Source organism: Haliotis rufescens, unplaced genomic scaffold, assembly GCF_023055435.1.
Source record: "Haliotis rufescens isolate VD_foot unplaced genomic scaffold, xgHalRufe1.0.p SCAF_3, whole genome shotgun sequence".
In the NCBI taxonomy this organism is placed as follows: domain Eukaryota; kingdom Metazoa; phylum Mollusca; class Gastropoda; order Lepetellida; family Haliotidae; genus Haliotis; species Haliotis rufescens.
Genome location: NW_025964001.1, coordinates 36,755,317 through 36,782,184, shown reverse-complemented (window position 1 = coordinate 36,782,184; position 26,868 = coordinate 36,755,317). Strand labels below are relative to the sequence as shown.

The following is a 26,868-nucleotide window of genomic DNA, read 5'->3' as shown; positions in this document are numbered from 1 at the left end:
TGAATTGTTTTATGTTCAACTCTAATTTTCAGCTGTAAACAGAAACGCATAATTAATTTTCAAATTTAATTGATGGCAATATTGATAGCATGCAGTGCTGGAGAAACACAATGACGATAAATAAAATGAGGAAAGAAACCGATGAATGTAAAATTAACAATGCTAAGTTCATCTGTCATTCAATCATGGTGATTCAATAACAACAGAGAAGATTGTAGCGATGTAATTGGTTTTGTTTTTGGTGTTGGGAGGTGATGTTGCATGAACCGAGTTGTTATTCAAAGGCTATTCCGGCTCCACATTGCCAGTTTGCCATTTGAAAGTCGTTTCATTAATAATGAGTACGCCTACACAACGTATCATAAAGCAGAAACCAGATACATCGTGTTACAAGTATATGTAGAACACTGACTTTCCGATAACAGCAATGAAATATAAAGGAAAGTACCTGACATGGTTACATACTGTCCATGAAATCCTTATTTCCAACATACAGATAATATTTTAATTGAAATATTCACAATAACAAATCAAATAAGACAAATGGAACACTATCAGTAATTCACTTTACAGTTGAATTAGCCCCAATGCCATCTTAATGAAATTTTGTGTTTCTCATCTCCATGGCCCCCCAATAGGTGCCAGACAATCTTTTAAAAAAAGAATCAGAAGCTAATATTTGACCCCAAGTATGCAGGAAATTTTGGTAAAAACTGCCAAAATGGAATCAAAGATGTGTCAATTCAGCTTATCATATGTACTTACATAATATTTTATAGCTTTTCAGATGCGACTTAGTCTGACATATTGCACTGAAAGCAATCTCTAAATATGAATATATGAACCTTTCAAGATACTATTACTTTCACAACTGATTATGGATAGAAGATGCTGAGTATGATTTCTGTTGAAAATCTGAAGATATTTATTGTGTGATGACAGCCAAAATATATAAATTCATGGTAATGACGTAACAGAGGTTTTGCATTTGCAGGAATTACAAATGTTTTGCCTAACACTGGCACTTAGCTAAGAATCCAAGATAAATCCCTCGGAATGAAAGAATGTCAACATTAATAAAAGCAATAAAACAATTACCTCTGTATACAAAAATCGTTCAAGAAATGCATGAGTTATTTGAAACACAAATTGCCTCTAAACAGTTGCATTTGTTTCTCTTTTGTGTTATTAACGAACAGGAAGTTGGGTTCAAAACACTCAGAATCATAAAAATCATTTAAACTTTAAACACCTCGTACAGATGTTTAATAAAGTGAAATGAAAACAAGAAAGTCCTGATTAACAACGAGAGACAGGAAATGAAAGAAGTCCCACCCAGAGAAGCTGACTCAGAGCTTGAGGAGAGTGAGTCTCTCAGCCCCCAAAACATAATAGGTAGGAACGTTTCCCTTACTCGACAATCTGCACCTACTTCCTGTTTTCATAAGTTGGCTCACATTTTGATTGATAACTTAACTTTATCTCATTTCAAGTTTTAATTCAGTGTTCTTTTAACACTTAATTTTCAAAATGAAAGTCAGGGAACAGAAGTTTGTAGAATAATCTTTCTGAGTGAGTAAGCTCAGTTTTATGCCACAGCAGTGGACAAGAAGAAGAGGCTATACACATTGTACCCTTCCAGGGAATCAAACCCAGGTCTTCAGTGTAAAAACTACTCTATTTGTAAACTGCTCTGTTTGTAAACTAATTTTCACAGCTTGAACAGCAAATACAAAACATCCTATGCTATATAGAAGTGATACAGAACTATATGTTTATGTTACAAAGGTGGTGTTATTTCATGACAATGTTCAAAGTGCCAGATCATGATGTACTGTGCCACAGCTGGTCCAATTCAAAACTTGCATCAAATAACTCATGCACACTGTGATAGGTGAGTGAAATGGGGTTAAATATCTTCTGTAGCGACACGTGCGTGCTTGTACTAGCCAGGACTGATGCTGATATATAGTGCCAGCCCACTAAGATACTATGTCGTAGCCCTCTAAGATACCATGCCGCAGTTTAACATGAATACCCCACTCAGACACAGTATACTGACTCCGAGCTGACCAGTCCCTGTTTCAGCCCCTTTATACTGAGCGCCAGGCCAGGTAACAACAAGTACAATCTTTTAACATCTTTTGGTATGGCGTGGCTGGGGATCGAACCCGGACCTCACACTGTGATAGTGAGTGAGTGAGTGAGTGTGTTGGGTTTAACGCAGCTTTTAATAGTATTCCAGTTATATCGCAGCGTGTCAGCTTAATGTGGGAGGAAAGCCCGAAGAGATGCAGGTCTCAGATGTTTACCACTTCGGTGAAACCCACAAGCACGGGTTTGGTGCTGACAAACCTAGAAACATAATCGGGGCGAACCGGGATTCAAACCCACAATCATAGGTTTCTGGCTTGCCCAATGGTCGCAACTCTGCACAGCGAATCGTGGCGCCTTACACGACTGGGCCACCCTGGCTACCCACACTTTGATAGAGTAGAGTGAGTGTGTGAGTGAGTTGGAACTGATGCTGTCTACAACAGTTTTAAAGTCATATCAAGGTGTCAGCTTAATGCAGGAAGAAGGCCCAAAGAAAAACACTTCATGTGTTTGCAAACCATGATTCATAACTGGGGGTTTCAAATCAGCAGATCCTGGCACAAATAAGGGAAGCAACTCTGCACAGTGAATTGTGACACCTTACACCACTGGACCTGTGTCCCCAGGAAATTCAAAGAAAGTGAAAGGTTGACATCTGGTGCTGACATTTTCTAGCATAATCCTAGCTTTCAGAAAAATCAATTGTAATGGTAGTGCTTACTGACTAGCTACAGCAAATTCAATATTTCAACACAATCTTTGGTGATGTTCAAACATTACCCAACGTGAACAGATGACAGGCACTAAACTCGCATCTTCTGATTGACCTGACCGAGAATGTGCTGCCAAGCAGTCATAGCATTGCATGAAAAGGCGCAAATAATATTTCTTCAACTGTTTGGCTGGGGAAGAAATCAATAAAAGAGAGGGACAATCTCAAAAAAACAAATCAGAAAAGAAAATACAATTAAGATACACATATTGTAAGATATTATCCCTATCCATAACAGTTGAAAAATTAATACTGAATAAGAAAAGTTGTCCTTTAGTTTAGTTGTCTGTATGAGTAGTGATGTTTAATGTAATAATAAAGACAGATCAATACCATCAGAAAATGTTTTGAGATGACCCTTCTGATGGTTTCTTCTGTGTGAAGGAATGGTATCATGAGTCATATTTAATTGTCACGTCTAATCATACAGAGCCCAGTCAACTGGAGGGTGCTGGAAGGCAAGTGCTAGGACCCTTGGGTCACGCTGGTCTGTCAGCAGAAGAAACACATGGCTAGGATTACTGAGTTCCTGGACAAGTACCTGCTAATTCCCTACATCAACAACAACCAATGAAACATGGGCTTCAGATGCACAATTAGCCCCATTACTCTATGAGCTCTTGTGTCCTCTGTATAGGCTTTAGGAACTCTGTTGTCTATAGTCACTTTCTTTGCAAGGGTGAACAGAAATTGATTTCTAATTTTTGTAAATTCATTTCTCTTCACCATAGACTAGGAAGGTACTAAATGGACTTCACATTTTTTTATCATATCTTGAAATTCTGTACCTACAAAGTGATCTTAGTGCAAAGACGATTGTAAGCACATGTTAAAGTACAGATGTTACCATCATTGTAATGCTATGTCCCTGGAAGGTTCGCCCCGATTATGTTTCTAGGTTTGTCAGCACCATACCCGTGCTCGTGGGTTTCACTGAAGTGGTAAACGTCTGAGACCTGCATCACTTAGGGCTTTCCTCCCACATTAAGCTGACACGCCGCGATATAACTGGAATATTGTTAAAAGCGGCGTTAAACCCAACTCACTCACTCACTCACTCACTCACTATGACCCTGGAATGAGGCCCTAGGCATTAAGTTCATGCATATCTTGGAGCAGTGTCCTTTCTGATCCTGGCTGAATCTTAAGTTCATAAGAGTACATCCTTGGTCCCAAATGAGCCATTAGTTTCATGACTGACTCTTGAAGTTCAAGAGAGTATACACCTCGGGATACCTGGGACATTTGTAAAGTCATAATTTGTACACAAACTTAGTTAGCTTTACGCTTTCTGGCTCTGTGAGGTGTACGGATGCCAAGATGTTTTTTTTGTTCAAAGATATAATCTTAAAACAACAACAGGGCAAGAAAACTAAGAACAGATCTTTCTTGAAGAATAGCAACCAGTGCAATGAACGATGCCTGTTTTTCAACTCATCAATGAGCAATTGAAACCTTGAAACCTTCATTATCTGACCAGTTTTTTCCTTTTCCTAATTGTGAAGAAATGTCCATCACCCGGTTCACAATCTCAAAACAGGACCTAATACATGACAAACTCAAAACAAAACCTATCTTATCTCTTGTGCTCAAGTAAATCACCCTGAATAAAGACATTTCCTTACTCCTCTATGACAAAACTACTCATATTTACAAGTGGTTGCCTTCATCCCACCATTCTTGGAAACGAGAACCAACAGTTACCACTGTGCAGTCTTCAGTCTATCAGCTGGAGAGACAGCATTAGATAACAGATAAATCAAGTGATCAGATGCTTGCTATAATATAAAGTTTTCAATCTGAATATCTGTGACATTTAATTTTCAAAACAATCAGATTTTTAATGTTGAAATGCAAGATATAACTGCTTCTTTCAAGAAAGTCATCAATAGTTCATTGTTCCCACTTAACCATTAGCCCAAACCCAGTCTCAGAATTAAAAACTGTTTGGGCTTCCAAACCACTGCCCATTACAATCTATCATAATCTAAAATACATATAGAATACTAAACGAGCTCCCGTGTAATACCAACTTTATGAAATGAGTGAATAGTTCTGGTACACCAACTATTCACTCATTTCATAAAATTGGTTTTACACAGGAGATCGTTTAGTATATTTTATTTATTACTTGCCATTTACCCAATTGAGTTTAACAGAATGATACTTCAAACACGTGAAAACTTGAAACATATGAATTTAATACCATACAACGGTCCACCTTTAGAATTCAGGCGTCCGTTCCACAAAATCATCGCAGTGCTAAGGTTATCGCAACTAACATGCTTTAACTTAGACTAACGACTGTCATTGCGCTACAATACGATCGCCTTGTGGAACGGGGCCTTGCACCTCAAAGTTTACAATCATGTCACAATACCCAATGACGTAATACTGTGGAATTTTGTTGCAAGAACCATTGGCGAAACAATGCCATGTGACGTCAGCCTAGCAACAAGGTTGCTGGGGTAATCGAGTGTGCATAAGCTCCTCTCAGTGATCTATCATCTCCACACACAATGTCGTTGAATAAGCCAAGGGATGTTGAGAGCTTTCAATATTTGTTCGTGAAGCGTGTTCCGAGAGTACATAAGCACGTTTTGGTATTACACAGTGTGTAGTACAGCTGTATGTTTATTAAACAGGTGATCTCTTCATGGGCAAATAATAAAGTATATTAATTATGTCCAGGAAAAACTGCATCAGACAAATAGAGTGAGTGAGAGCAAAGTAATTTCCCCATGAGACAGCAATATTACAGATATATCAAGTCTCCACCACTCCCAGCGGTTGGTACTGTAAGGAACCATAAAAGCAATATAAAAGTACAAGCACACACAATCAGCTTCAAGCCAAGGCCATTTTGACCACACAATCCTCATATTTGTAGTTTCATAGGAGATAACTATGCTTCCCTGAATCCCAACGAGGGAGATACGTGGGGCTCGAAGATTGAAATGTTTTTAGCATAGACTGTTCCAAAAGCCTATCTTCAGATACTTAGCCGGAGCATCATGTGTTTTTTATTACATCTAATACCATAACACAAAGTGCATCCAGTTATCACACTGCAGCCACCTCATCAGTGCAGGGGGTGATAACGCACTATATAAATACAGGGTAAAACTTCAAAAATGTTTTTGAAAAGGCATAAAATTAAACTAATGGTACCCAAATGAGGATTTTCAACTGAATGTTTGTTAGCTTGATTTCTTTCAAATATTCCAGAACTTTTCACAGAGATTACGCAGCTGGGTATAACTGACAGGTTGCCAAAAGGAATGCGAACATTTTCTTTGTATTATCTTTCTTCAGCAGCATACTGGACATGTTAGAGCAGCCAGACAGGGGGGTCGTCCTTGGCATGATAAAGTCTGCCAAATGAACATATCTGGCAGTGCAGCAACATACTTAGACTAACATTTAGTCTCGGACACAATATCGTTCTTGATTCTAAAAATAATTAAAAAACATTTTCCCTAAGCTGATAGCTAGCTAGAGCTGGCTAGACTTGCTTTTGTATGTGTTTCTAGATTGTTTTTTTTTTCATGAAATAAATATATTCCACAGTCATGGTGCAGGACTACAACATACTGAACACACCAGGGACAAATTTACATTGACTTAGCATTTGCCAGTGGTGGGGTAGCCTTGTGGTTAAAGCTTGTCATGCCAAAAGCCTGTGTTCAATTCTCCATAGCACTGGTTCTGAGTGAAATCAGTCTAATTTGTATGCCAGGGTACAGTCGACCAATCAAATGAGTCATATCATGAAAGCGAGATGGCATTCACTAAATGCATTATATCTTAGAAAGACTTCCAAACAAGGCACACATTTCATTGAATCAAAATGACAAGCATCATTTAACATTTGCAGACATCTTTCACATGCGTCAGTTTCATTCAAAATAAGCGGGAAACTTATTCTGGAGCCAACTGTTCCGTTTGGACAGCAGCACCTTGCACTGTAGATCTTCTGAATGTTTTGATGTCAAGAAAACGATTAATCAGATATGAAACGGTTTCAGATGAGTAACCAGTTCCAAGATTCTTCAAACTGTGACATTTAACTGTCCCTAACAGTAAACCCTACTCTTGCTAATCCACACTTCTGGACGATCACTTTTCTTATTGTCCTGAACGATCATTACCATGTATTTATGATTCATTAACCACGACATCTTGACTTAATTGGGATGATTTCATTAGGAACTGTACGGATTAACTGTAGTAACAAGAGTGAGTGAGTCTATGGTTTTACACCACTTTTAGCAATGTCCCTGCAATATCACGGCGGGGGAACACCAGAAATGGGCTTCACACATTGTACCCATGTTGTAGTAACAAGATCCTACATTCCAGCAAAATTTTGTTTGGTCTCAGTTGATAATAGCCCATATTATGATACCAAGCTCAACTAAAAATGAAACTAAGAGTCAAGTTCAGACACATAGACTCACAAGTTTTTGGCACAAACTGTATACTGTCAACACAGAACGTGTTGCAAGGTTTGAACAAGGATGATGAAAGCAATACCTGCTGCCTATTCCATCTGGTCAAGAAATGTCATAGCTACTACCATAAGAATTTGCCCCAAACAAATGAATACCAGCACTTGTTGACAGGCCACTCTTCGGAGAATGTTAATTGCAGCTAAATCTGCCTAATGATAGCATTACATGATGATAATTGGTGTTCACTTTTCACATCAAGCGAATGACTGCAGGGGGAGCCTGCTGTGTTTATCAGTTTAACAAACACATCTGATAACACTTAGTTACATCCTGCTGTTTGGCTTACAGATTCTGTTTGTTCTCCTGTTTTTCTAAAACACTTTACAATTTATAATGCTCACCCAAGAAACATGCACGGAATGCTCAGTGATTCATATGACATAAATGACAAAATACCTACACTGCTTTGTCAAGTGGGATCACACAGTTGTTTGTTTCTTTGTTTGTTATTTATTGCAGCACTCAGCCATATTCCAGCTGTATGATGGTCTGTAAATAATCGAGACTGGACCAGATAATCCAGTGACTGACATCATAAGCATCGATCCACGCAATTGGGATACGATGACATGCATCAACCAAGTCAGCAAGTCTGACCACCTGATTCCTTAAGTTGCCACTTACGACAATCACTGAATTTTCTGGTCCAAATTTGAATATTTACAGACCGCCGTCATATAGCTGGAATATTGCTGAGTACAGCATTAAACAACAAACAAACAAACACACAAATCCATGGTCCTAGCTGCCTGTGACAAAGGGACGTCTATTCACTAGCCCAACAATACATGTCTGAAATACAATTTACTCGACTCAGGCTTTAGACAAATGGCTGAATTGCACTGTACTGCACAGGTATCATAATGTGTAACAGTATTTACACCAGGACTGTGACATCTCAGTGTACAATACTATATCTACTATATCTCACAAAGGTCAGGGAGCCAGACCGGTGATCTTGGCATCCGTACAGGGCTTGGAAGTTATATAACTGCTACAACTCTAATTAAACCCACAGAGGTAAATGATCAGGTAATGCAAACCAGACAACAGACCAGCCACATTAAACTCCTGCGATGACGTCTGCTCCACCCCTGCGACGTCAGCTTCATTGTTGTCATGCAGTCACAGCAAGATACTCACATATTGAGTGAGGCTAATTTCTACTCAGACAACATTATTACGATATTTACCTTCATGCAACCTTCTGAAGACTTGGATTACACTCTGGCAATATGTCAGAATCAATATACTCCACATATTTCTCCACACAACCACCGTACTACGATCTTTGAAGTAATTGTGATATGACTCTGTCTGACCTTCCGATTCTTTCAGGAAAGAGTTACACAAATTGTGATACAGTAATTATATTCCATATCTCCAGTCAGGCCCAAATTATCTCTGGATCAGCACGTCTTTATGGTATTTTCCATTTCGTAAGCCACAACTGGGACTAGGCAGAATTTACATACCATATTTGCTGTAATAGGTGCCCTGGCTCTTAGAAAATTGACAAAGGAGGATGTTTATTTCAACCATACACAAGTTAAATATGTTCTCAGAGATCAAACAATAAACGTTCATGAATTTATTATGTTTTCAAATAATAGTTACTTGGCAATTATATACCCCTTCTTGACTGCTGTGCTTTTTAATAAAGGATCTGTAATATACACAAGAAAATACGGACTGTAATATAAATTTTTGTGCTTAACATGGTGCGCTTATAAGGGTCACTTACAAGCAAGGTAGACGTTTGTCAGGGGGCACTTAATACATTGAATACAGTATGTACACTGATGCACTTTCCAATACACTTACTGTTCTGTTGTTAAGAGAAAACATTATCAGAATGCCGTCTTGAGCAAGGGGTCCACGCAAAGGGCTTACTAGGGGGTTAACTGAATGATTGGACCACAATTTCAGTGATTCTCTAAGGCAACAACAATACTCTTGTGGTAACATGACTTTCAAACTTGAGTTAATCTGCAGGAAACTTAGATCATAAATTGTTCTGGGGGTTGTTTTTTAAGTGAAACAGACTACCAGATGAAAGTAATATTTGCCAAGTGCATGATATAAATAATCCATATACAGCATGGTTTGCTTCAGAGAAAAGGGGTAATTGAACAAATCCATTTGTAAAATGACTCATTTCTTCATTGTTTCTCCACATCTAACTTTGCAATTTTAGCAAAAAGGACATTGAAGTGATTGCCTTTCAATATCCAAGGTCAAATCTACCACTGGCCTGGTAGCCCACAAGTTTGACTTAAGTTAAAGCCATGTTTTTTATCAGCCAGAAAATTCTTGATTTTCAACACCTCTCTTCTTACCTCTTAAAAATATTGGATTAACTGTGAATACTCAAACACATCAAAAGTTAATAACCCATTTTATTTATGACTTAGTTTTTTTCCTCAACTATTACAAAACAGGTTGGAACTTGGCAAGGGAGGATAAGTGAGTGAATTTTATTCTAGACATATCTCTTTTGGTGACACGAGAAATGGTCTTCACACATTGTACCTTTTTTGGCAACGAACCCAGTCATTGGTGTGATAAGCCAACCCTTCAACATGCAGGAAGAAAGAACTCCAAACTGTCGGCCATTCTTACCTTTTGGGCAGCTCGGAGGACTTTATCAAGGAAGCGTAGCCACTCAAAGACAAAGACAGGCCTCTTGGACTCAGGTATCCGTTTGAGAGCCTCCTCATTCAGGAGAAGGCTGTGGGCTAACTCCATCGTGGGGCAGCCCCTACGTCTGCTCGCTCACTACTCCAAAATCAGATCTGTAAGAAAACAAACAGAAGACACATTTAAATACTAACAAAATGCTTGATGAATATTGTACTTTTTATCGATAGCCATAGATCTCAGCCTTGCAAACCTTTTCTCAATATCTTGCATGCATTTCAAAGATGGATATCTGTCAACATTGCAAACCGATCAGCATCAATCTTCCCATGACAAGTAAAACTTCTTTCAGTCTTGCTCAGCAAGCACATAGAATAATAATCCATTCATTCAGACTACACCCTGCTGGGAAGGATGTCATGAGACAGCAGAATGAAAAGATTGGCATTGACTGTGGTGACCTCAACCAGTCTATTAAATGTCTGCATTCCTTTCAATTTGATAATGGTCAGTATGTTAAAATTTTAATGACACCAAAAGACACCCAAAAAAATAATTAAAAGCCAGATGGCTCAAACAAATTTGAAAAAAATCGGCTAACAATCTGGAGGCAAAGATGTTCTTGATGAAAACAAGTTTTCCATTTGGTATTCTGAACTGAAAGTCTTGCTGCACCAACAAGAGCACTGCACACTGCTGCAAGCAGATCCTGCTTATATACCCAAACTACCAAAATAGTTTACAAGACTCAAGCTACTGGGTCTAAAAACGCTAAGTCACAGACTGTCATGACGTCTGTTCCACTTTATCTAATACTTCACTGACCTGTGACAAACAATACATGCTACTTAAGGTAAATTTATACAGCCTTCTTTAAAATTATCTTCACGGCAATGTTCTGAGTTTTTAAAAAGGTTTACTCCTTGCTAATACAAAAGTTCATTAAGATAACTGATACAGTTTACAAAACATCTGGATTTTCTTTAAATGCATCAAGAAGAAGAAGTTCATGGTGCTGGGCTGATAGACGGTTATTCTTCATGACACTGTTTATCAACAACATCTTATGTATGATCACGGCAAACAAGAAACAATAAATACAGTCATCAATGGACAATCAACCGTAACATATGTTTTCGATCATAACTTATGTTATCTCTACAACAGCACCTTGGCAAGCTTCTTTCTACTTTTACTGAATAACGTGCATGAATGAGTGAGTATGGTTTTATTACGGCGGGGGATACCAGAAATGGGCTTTGCACATTGTACCCATGTGGGGAATCGAACCCAGGACTTCGTTGTGATGAGCAAATGCTTTAACCACTAGGCTACCCCACCACCCCTGAACAACGTGGAGACAGGGTTCACTGATGGACTTCAACCAATATATCCTTTCAAATCGACATTTCAGTACCTTTACCAAGCAGGTACCTTTATCGCTTGATACTCACACATGTACCTAAATATTGCACTGAAAGAATAAAACCGCTGAAACCTCTAAGCATGCTAAGTCAATCCTGTGTTCATTCGAACTACAGCTTCCAAATGACATGAAGATGAAGTTCAAGATATTCAGCACGAAGTCCTTGTCTAACACTTTCGTCGATTTAATTAATTAAAACCAAAAACTCTTCTCTACCATATATAATTGTCATGGGCATGTAACCTGAAACACAAGTATAAGGCAAGCCAACAGGAGAATTTATCTTTATAGATTACAGATTAGCAGCGTCATGACAGGATGCATGGTTCATAACTACTTTTGAGATTATCAGACATATCAATCCACCCACACTTCTTTTACACCAGGCCTTGCTCATACTCTTATATCATCAGACACTATGTATTATTATGGAATCAAATATGGCTTCCTACAAAATCTAATCCTGTTTTTCTTATGAAACCTGAAGCTGTCGCGGAACTGTTCCCGCATTCTCTGTCACAACATTGACAAATTAGATCTACTACATCATGCTGGGTCTGGTCGTGTGTTTACCTTTACAGTAAAACATCACAGATTTTCCTTGAGGAAAGATAAACAGAGAATAATCTGATTAATTGCAAGGATTTCAGCAAAGTCGTAACTCTGCATTTCTGAAGTGATTACCATGATCACAAACAGATAGTTTCACTTCATCCTGCCATAAAAGATAACAATCATGGGACATTCCATTTAAACACCTCACATCAGAGACGATAGATAATAACTCATAGATCCATGTACATACAAATCTTCCAAAAATGAAATATGCATACTGTTTTTACAGTGGATGTTGAGACACTGATGTAAAAATCCTGATGATTCCCATCTTAAACCTGATACCAACATAAGATGAAGATAGACTCTAGGATGCAAGCATTTTCACGATGTTCCATCAAAGCTGAATGGGAAACAGTCCTCTCTTGAGTGTCTTTAGAGTCTCAGACAGTGGGACGGGCACAGTGTTGGAGAATGTTTAGCATTCCTGAGTGGTGCAACACACTATAACACAGGAGAAGGGAGTAGTCTGCCCAGGAGACTGTGTATAACTTCACTTAAAACAATACACCACTTGTAAGAATGAACGAGACACAACCAACACATTCTTCAACTACAACGTACCATAACCATCACGTTTGGCTGTACATCACGATCCTTGTTCTTGCGTCTGCTACATCAAAAGCAGACGGCACTGTAACTCTCTCAGGTATGGCGCCCTTCCGGCATCATAACTCTGATATATTTAGTCTGTTAACATGAGTACCTGCAGGAGTTACCTGCCTTAGTCAGGAAAGCATGGACTGGCTGAAGCTGGTATGCAACAGTCTTGATGACTTCATCACCAGAAAGCTCTGATAATAGCATACTGGTCAGGGAGCATCATAACTGATGTAGCTAAATGTATAATTAGCTGACATGGTTCTGTGTCACAGTGTACTGTTTACTTTGTAATTTATCACTTCCTGCTTTCGGAGTAGTCAATTTAGCTAGATCCTAAAACCCAAGTGCTCCTCTATTCACAAACCAGATGGTTCAAGTGGTCCAGTAAATAACCAATTCTATCTTTTACGTTTGAGTCGACCTCTGAGACACATTAACACACCTACAGAGAGAACCTTAAAGATTCTGTTGCTCTGCTAGAACGAACAGTCTCCATTGTTATATTAGCACAGCTACTCCTGGTACCATCCATTTCATAGCATTTTCGTCTCAGCAACATCAGCACATCATAGAAGTACATAATGTACATGCTTGCATACTACAGATTTTCTCAGATTTTAAATAATAACCATAAAATCATACAAGATTGCTTTGGACGAGATGCAAGTGCCTAACATTTTCTATTACATATTTGCAAAACAAGTAAATGTCACATTATGATTGCCACTAATGTGTTTTTATTGGCATTCCGTGGCATAAGATACTAAGATTAAATTTGTTATTTATTTTATTTTGCATTTACATTGCTACAATTATAATAGGTGCATCCGCTATCGAACATCTGATACACAACAATCTCCTAAAGGGTGTCGGTATTGACAGAGTGAGTAAATGAGTGAGTGAATGAGTGAGTATGGTTTTACAAAACTTTCAGCAATACTCAAGCAACATCATGGCAGGGGACACCAGCAATGGGCTTTTCTCATAGTACCTATTGTGGGAATCAAACACAGGCAATTGACATGACAAGTGAACACCTCAAGAACTAGCTTACCCCACCTGACACGTGTCCTTAATGAGCTTCAGCATCAGCTCTTGGTTTGTTGGTCAGATCTGGAGAGTCAAACCCAGGCAACTGACATGACAAGTGAACACCTCAAGAACTAGCTTACCCCACCTGACACGTGTCCTTAATGAGCTTCAGCATCAGCTCTTGGTTTGTTGGTCAGATCTGGAGAGTCAAACCCAGGCAACTGACATGACAAGTGAACACCTCAAGAACTAGCTTACCCCACCACCCTGTGTCCTTAATAAGCTTCACCATCAGCTTGTTTTTTAGTCAGTTCTGGAGACATTTTGCAGGTCTCCTTAAAAATGCAAACATATTTATGAAGAAATAAGTCAATTATTTGACATAAGAGATGTCCAAAATGGGGATTAGATGTCAAGACTTGGTGATTGAGTGACTGTAGCCTGAGAGCGTGAGAGGTTTCTCATAACATCAATCACTGGTTTGTCCAGCGCAGACTGTGACTTAAACAACTCACTGTGTGTGCATACAACTAGACCATGTAGACTGCTTGATGCATATGGTGCACTACTCCATTATCCAGAGTAACAAACTAGAACAAGGATGAATTATTCATGTCAACACTCCTGGGAGTTGGGAGGTTGCTGTTTAGAAAACTTAATCTTGTAACAGCAGTTTGGCAGCCATGTTTGTTTTATCAGTGTTTATAAAACAAGGACATAAACACAATGTTTCATGCCAAATATACATGCAAGATTCACGATTGGTCACATATTTTGTTGACATGTCCTCCAAGCAAATGGCACCATTCAGAAACACATCACAAAGCTTTTTGCAACAAAGTTCTAAAGTAGATGTTCTTGATAACCTTCCATATGGAATATTGCTAGCTGGGGAACCTTGCCAGAAGTGCGATAAACTAGACTCTCATTAACCGACTAACCTGCATGGGTATGTGACATTTAATCCCTGGATCATGTCTTAAAATGTAATCCACATATTTTCAACATGAAAGAAGGTCCTTGTGACTTCACATATGTTCCATGCATGGATACCGAATAAACAACATTTCTAGAAATGAGCAAGTTGGTTTTAGCATCACGCTGAACAGATTTTCGTGAGGTCATTATGATCATGGTGTGTCAGCTTAAAATGGGAAGATAGCCCCAATTGATGCACATAGTTTTGTTTGTTTGTTTGTTTGTTTGTTGTTTAACACCGCACTCAGCAATATTTGAGCTATAAGACGGCGGTCTGTCAATAATCGAGTCTGGACCAGACAATCCGGTGATTGACATCATGAGCATCGATCCGCACAATTCGGATACGATGACATGTATCAACCATATCAAGTCTGAACCCATTCCCGTTAGTCACCTCTTACGATAAGCATAGTCGCCTTTTATGGCAAGCATGGGTTGCTGAAGACCTATTCTACTCTGGATCTTCACGGGTTGATGCACAGAGTAAACGTTTACCACAAAGTAGACGTTTACCACTTTGGTGAAATCCACAAGCACGGTATGGTGATGATGGACCAAGCAGCACAATCAATGTAAATCAGGGAGAAACTATTGGACCACTCATGCCATTTGAAATGCTTTCAGTAGCTGGTTTGTCTGGGCCAGACTCAATTATTTACAGGCCATAGCTTGAATACTGCTCACTGATGCTTTCTGTTTATGTGAAATACAAGCATGATCAAATCTAAGGCTAAAGATAATCACACAAAAATATCTGAAATACTGTATGAAATTATTTTCTCACCAGATCTAACTACGCAAAATCTAACACAGAAATATATCAACATATTGGTATAGGCATACAGTTTCAAGTTTCATGTCATTTTCTTAGGTTCCTTCTGCAATGGAAGCGGAAATGGCAGAAATGATTGGTAGAAAACTGTCAACCAGTCACTGACAGTATACGGAGATGAAAGTTGCTTTCCTCTGGCTTGACAAACTGACACTTCTCCTGCTGCGTGTGTCATTAGCGTGGGATTAAGGTGATGTGATCGATTGATCCACGGAGAGGAGCTCACTAATCCTCAACGGAGATACACGCTTTGATCATTATGTCTGTTTCAAGCTACACGGGTCAAGTTAAAAAATCCTCATTAAAATATTTTTGGAATATAAGAAGACGAGACAATGGATATTTTTTATTTATTTGGAGTTGCGAAATTCACCACGTTCAAAGGATCACGATGGCCAAGGATATACCAAAGCCTTTACTTAAGAAAATCAATGAGCATGATGAGTGAGTGAGGGACTAAGGTTTCAGCCTACTCTAACTACTAACATTCACAACTGCCCTAACATTAAGGGCCGACTTATCTGTATAGGGTTTGAAGCTGTAGTCAACAGTACGAGGCAGTAGGTGTAACCACATAGTATACGTGGTACAGGGAAAGGGATTGGCTGGGCTTTCATCTGTGAAAGGATCTGGGTTTCTTTACAAATCAATCTTAAGTTTTAACAGACATTACTCACAATACTCTTAACATGCCTGCTTGTGTCATGTTTATCATGATTCAAAAATCTTATTTCTAATGTGAAAATATTCTTATATGTATTTGGAATCACATATCAATTTAATGAATGGTTGAACAAGCATAAACATTTGTTAAATATTGAAGGAAGGGGGTGAGTTTTGGCTGCTAGAGCTGAGAAGGGGGTGAGTATAGGCTGCTAGAGCTGAGAAGGAGATGAGAATAGGCTGCTAGAGCTGAGAGGGGGATGAGTTTTGGCTGCTAGAGCTGGGAAGGGGATGAGTTTTGGCTGCTAGAGCTGAGAAGGGGGGTAAAAATGGAATGGGGGTGATTGTTCCGTTAAATATATTCTCTGGGATCTGTAAGAGAAACTACAAATAAAAAATCCATCTCATCTGCAAATGGTATAAAACTGGTTTATATACGCTGTATTTCTTAAGACGTGGCAGAGCTCAGCTTAGTAAAAAAAACATTGAAGACCAAAATGACAAATATTTCTATACAATTGTATAATGTATATAGTTCCTCACATTCGTTCTAAAGGCCATGAATACAATAAACAATCAAAATTTTGATGTCATATTCTGGGACATTGAATGGCCATTTCTCAAACTGTCCTGGAGATTATTTTTACAGTTGGTGACGATCATGATGATAAAGAAGAATTTCCTAAAAGTTAACTAAATCTTGAAAATGTTCTGACAAATTATCGCTAGCAAAATCGATGATATATCATTTTTTTGTGGCCATTTGATCCATTCCAACAATGGCTTGACAGAGTTCTATTCTATTTTACCAAGATCTCCACAACATGATCGTGGAATCTCAACAATAGAGTTTTAATGATGTAAGCCTGCAAAATCATTAGGTCCTTCAGCATGAAGAACTAGGACTAGATAAGCAGCATGCATCAACAGAGATTCAAAACATTCCCCAGTTATGTCAGCAGCCAGGAAAGTTTTCAGGAACATACCCACCTAATTAAAGCAAGTCAGGCCGACACACCCACAGCACTATCCCTTCCGCAAGACCAATCTCAATCTCGCACAACTCTCCTCAAAGTGAAATGTATCCATTTTGCTGGCACATTCGACAAGAACTGGAGCTTTGATCCCCAATGGTGAGTCAGTGACCAATCAATGCCATCAGTTCCTCCGGCATAGGGTCACTGTACAAACAGACAGAATGTGGTGAACTGACCTAAAACCCTCATCACGTCCATGTAGGCCAGTTTAAGGCCAAGAACCCACCGAGAGACAATGAGCTGATTACACAGTATCGGCTGAGTATCTATGCGAGCTGTTTGTGGAGCACATGAAGACAATCAGGGGTAGACACCATGAGTTAAATCGATCACAGCTCATTTAGGACTAGATGCTTATGTTAAATAATTGCACATTTGGAGAAAACAAGTGGTCCCTTTCGGTTTTCATTAGTCTCAGGACTCACGGACGAATGACGTGTCTAACCCTGACAATGTGATAACTTGTTTCTAATGGTTTTCGCATACCGTTTCCAAGACAAAATGAGCTCCAAGAAATTGAAGGCCTTTCCAAGGTTCCACAAGATCTTATCAGGACATTTTCAACACCAATTGTTTTATCTTTGACAACTAACTGTTGTCAATTTAAATACCTGAGTTTGGTTGGATTTGTAGCCAAAAGCACACTTTCCCTAATTTTTAAACAAACAGAATATTCTGCAAGATTAGCTTCTGAAAGTCAAAGACCCTTACAGGAAAGTTACAGCATGTGTGAACCTTAGTGGAACCATCCCAAAACCACGTAAACAAAGCTCACAATATCTGTACAACTCATCAGTGGACACAAAGCAATACCTGGTCCATACCAACGCACAAAGGACGGCTGTATCCAGGCAAATGTATGCAGCAGCCACTAGTTGAGTATTGATTATTTCAGTCTGTGGAAATGAATCTGTTATGGACAATATGCTCTGTGCGCCAGAGTTGATTCATCAAGCATTGTAATTACTATGCTGTAGTGTTGAACATACTCGCTTTCATGTCTGGCAACATACACTTGTTAAAACTTACGTTTCTTGTAATTTCAAATGATTTGGAAGCACAATGATTAATGGTTACAGTTGCATTCATATAAAGAACCAACCATGATCATGTATCACAGTGTGGACATGAGTAGAATTATATCAAAGATGAATTTTGTTTATTCAGATTCAAAATATTGTTTTAAGCATGGAAAGTAATAACAAATGTTAGACACATAAATAAAATCTTAATTCAAAGTAAAAGTAAAATAGAAACTATAAGTTATACAACGTGCAATTTAAAAAACTACTCTGAATGATTTATCAAACATCATTTGAAAAATCAACTTCTACACAGCATGAAATTCTTCACAAGCACCATGAAAACAAGGGCTAGGATTGCCCTATGTACGTGTTGCCAATAAGTTAAAGCGGCTAAGAAGTTAATATGTCTAGGATAAGACAAGACTGCAGTGTTAATGAAATTGTCCGTAAGTGGACTGTGCATATTGATTTCTCTGTGTTGTCCTCAGAGGGTCACAGGAGGACTGAGAGCAATTCTCTAATGTTATAATTAGCATGCCAACCCACAAGTTCTGGGGAGTCTTGGTTCGCTGGGCCTATTATTAAACACGATTTCACGTAGTTAATGCCAAACTGGGATTTCTAGCCCATAGTTATCAAGCTTTTCCAACAAACTCAAAGTTTATTTTTCATAACGATAAATGCTGTCTAATATTTGTTGGATCTTAAGCTTTTCTTACTGTATCAATGACCAAGGTGTTCAGTTTGTTTGTGTTCAATGTCGCCCTCAGACATATATAAGCTACCGTATTCGACGTAATAAGCGCCCCGCTCTAATAAGCGCCCACGGCGATATTTCTTAACATAATCAGCACCCCTTCCGATTGATCAATTTACAAAATATTTAATCATTCGCGTATAATATGCACTTGTGTGTTATATGCATCCTGGATTATGGGTAATTAAATTCTGGAAAAATATATATGTCGTATATAAACATTTCAGGCTGTCAGCATTAACCACGAAATTTATCTTTCAACTGTTTTTTTCACCAAAATAATATTTTAATAAGAGCCTCCTATTTCTAATTTTGAGAGCGCCCTGGGCGCTTATTACGTCGAATACAGTATATGATGACGGCCTGTAAATTAGAGCCTGGATCAAACAATCCAGTGACTGATGTCATGAACAATGATGACATCAACCAAGCCACTGAGACTGACCACTCCTGTAGACACCTTTAATGACCAGCATAGGCTGCTGGGGACCAATTCTCACACAGAATTCCTAAGAGTAAAACTACACTGCTGAAATATGAGGAGATTTCATTACTGGAAGGTTGGGTAGCTCAGTGGTTAAAGTGCTTGGTTTTCCAGCTGCAGACTCAGGTTCAATTCCCCACATGGACAAAATGTGCAAAAATTTTGCACAAACATTAACTCGAGTCCTGGCATCATTTTGGGCAGATTTCAGGGTCAACATGTGGACTATTACTAATGTTGTTACAAGGGGTGGGACGATACACCAACTGTGCGATCCAATACGTATCACGATACCTTGTTCACCATCCTCTCTTATCTGTTCTTATGTGCTCTTATCTGTGGTGCATGAGCCATCTTTTTCATAGACAGGATGGCCAAATACCACTGACAATTTACAGTTGGCAGTGTCAAGTATGGCATAAAGGAAGAAAATATTCACGTTTTCACTACTAACTTTCACTACTAATTACTAATTTTCACTACTAATTAGTGTTTGGTGTAACAGTTATTACAAGAAAACACTTAATGTATGTATTAATATTTTTTATTTAGTGTGTCACTGTGACAGATACTTGTATCGAGAAGTAAAAAAATCGCGATCCATCGTTGCATCGTACCTTCACTAGTCATTTAATTGCGCATGCTCAAAAGTCTGAAGCTGACCCAATTTTAGTTATTTGCATCCCCCATGACTCCCAATATAAATTATTTGCATCCATTCACAATTTGCATGAGTATAAGAGAATATCTTTCATCTGACAAAACTCTGCAACAGCAAGTGTAGTTTCTTGTGTTGGCGACACAATTGCCAGGTCAACTTTCCACCAACTGAACCTACATAGCTTACTTCACTGACACGAAATGGAGCCCTTCCTCAACATGCTACAAGCCTTCAGACATGTTCAATGGTAACAAATACCAGTTATAACTTTGATGGATGAGCACACAACTGACACCTCAAAGACATACCCCATGACAGTTCTGTTCACTCGGTTAACTGGTGGTGACAAGATTGTCAGTTGCAGATACCAGAAAGTACTCTAATGTCAGAAATGGGAACACTGTTGATTGATATGCATTTCCATTTAGTTGTTTCACGCTGTGTCATTCATGTTCCAGTGGGATGAGTGCATCTTTAATGCCAATTGTGCTCTATGTCTACGAACCCTTACTGAGACGTCATAAGGTCATCTTTTACTGACAAGCTCACATACAAACAGCCAGAAACAGTGCCTGCCAAGAACAATGAAATATATATGCTGTAACAAACTTTTTACTGCTTATTTGCAACTGGAAGCTTATTTTATATCTAATACGCACCTGAAATATAATCTTGTGATACAATGTCAACAGATATTTAATGTACACTCAAGTAACCATGGTTACATACAAAAGATTTAGCTACAGTTCTGTGTCAGTGAATCCAGACCACCCAGACCAGAAGAAACACAAAGCTTTATCCTGACCTGAAACTTCATCTTGTAGATAATCCAACACTTGTGCATGCCATTTCCAAGCCTGAATATACTGTTAATGGTCATAAGGCTCCTCAAGTGTTAAACACCATGATCCTGAAGCCCAAGCCACATACAACGTGTCATCTGTAACACTATTGTCCTTACAACTCCCAATATTTACTAGAGCATGTGTCAGACCACCTCCACAGTGAATGTACTGCAGACACTGGTCACACCTGAGCAGCTCCACACAAACACAGGACAGTGCAAGATGACTCACCTCCTCCTCCTCCCAGACTGGGGCAGCTGTAATACATTCCATTGATTGTCTGAAGCCAAACTGAGATAGATATTGGACACTGCATGCAGGAAAGGCAGGCTTCCAGCCACTTCAGTTCAATACTTGCAACCATTCAGTTAAAGCCTTGTTGTACAACTGATGAATGTTGTGGCAGGAGATACGAGAGACATTTTATGGCCCATTCACCAATCAAACAATGATAACATTAATAGTGCAAGAATTTGAAATGACTTAATCTCATAGATAATGTTATTTCCAGCTGGGCTGCCACTGATAATACCTGAAAGAACTAGTTTTCAGGGAACATTTACCCTGGTAACAAGTCTTCAGGGAACATTTACTCTGGTTACTAGTATTCAGGGAACATTTACCCTGGTTACAAGTCTTCAGGGAACATTTACCCTGGTTACTAGCCTTCAGGGAACATTTACCCTAGATACAAGTCTTCAGGGAACATTTACCCTGGTTACAAGCCTTCAGGGAACATTTACCCTGGTTACAAGTCTTCAGGAAACATTTACCCTAGATACAAGTCTTCAGGGAACATTTACCCTGGTTACTAGTCTTCAGGGAACATTTACCCTGGTTACTAGCCTTCAGGGAACATTTACCCTAGATACAAGTCTTCAGGGAACATTTACCCTGGTTACTAGTCTTCAGGGAACATTTACCCTGGTTACTAGCCTTCAGGGAACATTTACCTTGGTTACTAGCCTTCAGGGAACATTTACCCTAGATACAAGTCTTCAGGGAACATTCACCCTGGTTACTAGACTTCAGGGAACATTTACCCTAGATACAAGTCTTTAGGGAACATTTACCCTGGTTACTAGTCTTCAGGGAACATTTACCCTGGTTACTAGCCTTCAGGGAACATTTACCCTGGTTACTAGCCTTCAGGGAACATTTACCCTAGATACAAGTCTTCAGGGAACATTTACCCTGGTTACTAGTCTTCAGGGAACATTTACCCTGGTTACTAGCCTTCAGGGAACATTTACCCTGGTTACTAGCCTTCAGGGAACATTTACCCTGGTTACTAGCCTTCAGGGAACATTTACCCTAGATACAAGTCTTCTAGTCCTTACTAGGTACCAACCTAAAGCTGGCTACCTTAGTCTTGAATAATGCTGAAATCAATAGCCACTGCATGAGTATTCATAATGTCACATCAAGAGCATAATGACATCATCAATGAGCATTGCTAACACAATACACATTACAACTGTTTGCTCGCAGCCATCTTCTTTGAGTACCAGCTCCATTAACTCTTGATATAATTCCACCTGTCTTTGTTCAAATTACTGGCAATCGTTTAGAGATTGTGATATTGGGACAAGCATGAGAAAAGCTTTTAGAATGTTTGAGAAACATTGATTAAAAGATACTGATTGAAAATTTGACACATCTCTGGCAATATGAATAACAATAACCTCAACATGCATGAATGTATGGCTTACACAGCACACAAGCAATCTCACCGTCATACTTTGTAGTGTAAACATGGTTTCTATCTTGATACAACTGTTTATCATCACCTACTATTTTAATAATGAAATAACAAAAGGTAACCATGGCAACAAAATGTTAAGTAAATCCCGGCCTTCATAATTATCAGACTTCATGAGTGGGCAAGACTCCATATTACAGTATGTCCAGACATCACTATTTATGTCCTGTGAGAAACTGAAACATATCTGTATGTCATTTGGACAACTAGCTTCTGGTTGATTGAAGTTATTCTTTAAACTTGGTCAAAACAGTAAAAAGGCTGTTTGATTGACCATATTCTAGCCTTCCAAAACTGCAATGTTGCAAGTGTCTAGTTTCTCTATGAAAACATATGTAGATGTTCCTGACAATAAAGCGTGGCGTTAAACAACAAACAAACAAACAAATCCTGACAAAGGCACAAAAATAGGGTTTCTGAACAAAGTATCATCATATTCCAAAATGCTTAACATGGCCTTTCTATTGACCCTAGACTTGCACAAGTCTCTAAGGCAAAAATGATTAGTTTAAATCATAGTTTCTAGACCATATAAATAATTTTTAAAAAGTTGTCCCCAAAAAGTCTGGCACCCTTAGAGACTTGTGAAATCCAGATTTGCCCCAGCCACCCATGTGGATATTGTCAACATGACCCCTAAGGAAACAAATCTACTGATACTCAATTTCTGACCAACATAGGTCCCCAATGGTCCATAATTTCTCATACCTAGACCATAGTCTGTGCCAAAGACTTTCGAGTTTACCAGGTACTTGTCCACATTCATCTGTTGGCAACATATTGAATACATGTAGTAATAATGATTACATGGCGACTATGAGCTGAGCGTACCATACACAAAGATATTTCTTATCATGCCCAGGCTTTGGTCTCATGGCAAAGGTTGCAGACTGGGAACATCACGTTCACAAGAAAAGTGTCAGCTGACCCATCTGTATTCAAATCAATCTGAAGCTGAAGACAGTGTACCATGTCAGAGCCAATGTTGAAGAGACAAACCATGCTAATCCTCTGCAGCTCGCAAACACCATTGTATGGGGATTCAATCATGCTAATTAGCCCAACCATAACCAACATTAATCAGAAACTAAAGAGGATCAGCTCAATTTAGCTCCACTGACTGTTACGCCATGGCTCTCATTTGCAGCCATGTTGGTCTCTAGCGTGTCTGACGTCTGGAAAAGAAACAGTGGCTTAGAGCACACAGCCATGAAATTGGGAGTCTGGAAGGCTGATCGGGCACCCACGTCAGTAAAGTCTGATGGCTAAATACCGACATAATAAAGGTGACAGACTACAAATAACGTCCACATGGGAAAATGAACATTTGATCAAAGTCAAGTTCATGTGCTGGATTAATTCAAACATAATGCTAATTATGTACCAGAGTTGACCCTATGCCAAACACTTTTTTTATTAATCATGTTAATAGCTCGAACTAATCTTCTGGTATTGTTTAATATGATTACTTATTGATTTTCATTTGCCAAGTTAGTAGCTTAACAGGAATTTTACTGTACTGGGGCTTCCAGACGTTTCATGATGCCTTATATTGTTGATAATAAGAAAAAGCTTATTCATGATGAACACTTGTATGATAAAAACAGGTTCAGTTCAACAATGTTCACCAACATGATCCATTCCAAAGATTGATGGAATTTCACACTTCTGGAGACACCATTGATTATTATGGGTATGTTATGTTTGTTACAACAAACCAGACCAAACACTGAATTTCACCTCAACAATTTTAAAAGGCAAAGTTTCAATTCTACCACTTGCCCCAGTTTCCAAACATGAAACTTTTGAATATTATCCTTCCCACAATCAGTGTCAGAGTGTTATGTTAAGCCTGTGCTGTGTGTGTATGCCTGGAACGTTCTTCTCGAACATCCTCCCAGAACACAGAATCAAGTTTCCAGAGCTGTGATAACATTTACCGAAATGTCTGAAATAGTTGTTGTGAACACACAACCTGAACAGCTGTCAAGGGAGAGAACACGAACAATGTATTCACTCATAGTGACCTAAAGTTAGCAGATGCTACTATTCCAACAACTAACAATAGAGTGTAAAGAAAAACACACCGACGCATGTCATGCTTATCAATTCTTTCAACTTAAACAGTCTATCTTTAGGAGGAAATTTCTTGCCCATTTTGTTAGGCCTAATTTATCACAGATCCACACTGTTTAACTCTCTTTAGATATCATAGTCCTGCACCATGACAGTGGAATATATAGTGTTTAATCGCTTTTCACTGAAAGCCTAATTAACTAAACCAAGTCTAGTTTCCATATTTCCATATTATGCAGATGAGGAAAGGTTCTATTGAAAAAAAAGAACAGAAATATATTAAAGAAATGCTTTCATAGACTAAGGGTTAGCATAAAACTATCAGTACTTAAAACATGTTAATTTACAGATGTTATGATGAAAACTGCAAAATCTTCTAGCTAACCCATGACAACCAATACAATCTCATCATACCTCTTATGCAGAGGTTGTCGGCTTGAGAGAAATAAAGTTCTGTTTGGTTCTGTTTGGTTCTGTTTATTGTTAATTAATTGTTGCAAAATGTAGAAATTCACTCTCACTTATGTTCACAATTACGATAATGTAGAACCAGAAGTAACAGAAGTCAAAGAAATAATAATGATTTCCAGATTTTCACTTTGGCGCTAATTTTTTCTGTCTAACATGAAATATTTCAAAGTAAAGCATTTATCATCAAAGGAAGCAGACCACCAACCTGAAACCTAATGCAACATCCGAATCATGAATGACTCCGCTAGGTGTCCCATGGTGCCATGCTGTCATCAAGAACAAAGATTGTATCCTGCAACACGATCCTTGTCAACAAACACAACACGCAATCCACCTATTTAAAAAACAAATCTCACAAGGGATCGAAAACCTTCAACACGAAACTGTTTGATTTAGCCTGTTTAGTTCAAAACAGTAGATGTGGGGAAACTGCCGATACAGCACAAAGTATGTCTTCATTCAGAACCTGGCCCCTGACATCCAAACACTGGCTGAGCGGGAAACACTGGTGGGCAAGGCAATGATGGTTAGGAGCTGCCACGAAGACTGGAGTCTCACGTTTGTCATCTTGTCCCAGACTGCTCCCTGTACATGGGAGCTTGGGTTACAGCAAGGCAGAAGACAGGAACAGCCCTGCTCCTCGTCCTAGATCTGGGGGAGCCTCCCACAATTGATCTCAGCGATACACTAACTAACTCAGTAGACAAAGGTAGTGCCTGAAATAAGGAGACCTCTGTGAGGTTTCCTGTTGTGGCATTTTAAATAGCAAGTCGAGGGACCCCTTAATCTTTAATTTATAACATTTGGGTTTTGAACTTTCATCCCTTTCAACATAAACACAGCAAATCGTCAGTCTCAAAATCCTATAGTCAGTCTCACAGACCCTGATACAAATATATCAAATACAGCCCATGCAAGTCTATAATGTTTGGCAAGTCTAGATTACTGCAGTGAAAATGAAGAGTCTCTGGGCTCCCTTTTATTATATTTGTATTAAAACGATTGAACAACTGTTTTTTTCTGTACAATATGTTCATTTCAGAGACTAGATGTTAGTCTAACAATCCCCGAACCATATTATTTTATTTTCTGCCCAGCCCTGAATGTAATGCTATAGCTAAAAGAGAAGCAAGTCTAGATTTCCACAGGTTCGGAATTTCCCATCTCACTGGGGCTCTTTTCAATATAACTGTAGCTGCTCGTTACAATCAAAATAATATTTTCAGGACTATAATAAGTGTGAGAGTACACAGGAACATTCATATCGCTATAGCTGCAGAAACACATTAGTCCAATCTTTCCATGTCTCAAACTGCCCTATGATGGCCACCTGCAGATAATGGAATGTCATCCTATTCCACACTTACACATTATCCTGTTAACGGTGCAACTTGCTACGGCAAGTTGTCTCCAAGGCTGTAATGATGCAACACGTAATGAATTACAATATTGGGACTGGGTAAATGTGAGTTTAAGGACTTAATGCTGGTTATCGGTTGACAGCATGCTCCTGGTAATGTCCGTTCGTTTCTATTTTGGTCTCAATGACAGCAGATTAGGACCATCAAGCAGTGA

At 38.8% G+C, this 26,868-nt stretch overlaps 1 protein-coding gene across 6 annotated transcripts in view; it reads right to left on the bottom strand.

The window, feature by feature from the left end:
* LOC124118948 (HEAT repeat-containing protein 5B-like) overlaps positions 1-26,868 on the bottom strand; it is a 126,419-nt gene that overhangs the window by 80,941 nt on the left and 18,610 nt on the right. Inside the window, exons 1-2 of one of the 6 annotated variants that reach the window (XM_046481295.2) lie at positions 25,499-25,833; positions 10,006-10,178 (exon numbers count right to left, since the gene is read on the bottom strand). In XM_046481295.2, the coding sequence (XP_046337251.2) occupies positions 10,006-10,131 (126 nt within the window). In that variant the 5' untranslated portion in view covers positions 10,132-10,178; positions 25,499-25,833. Of the gene's footprint in view, positions 1-10,005; positions 10,179-12,628; positions 12,762-20,868; positions 20,894-20,944; positions 21,139-25,498; positions 25,834-26,868 lie in introns of those variants that run through there. The other 5 variants (XM_046481280.2, XM_046481325.2, XM_046481307.2 and 2 more) reach the window with 5 other exon arrangements.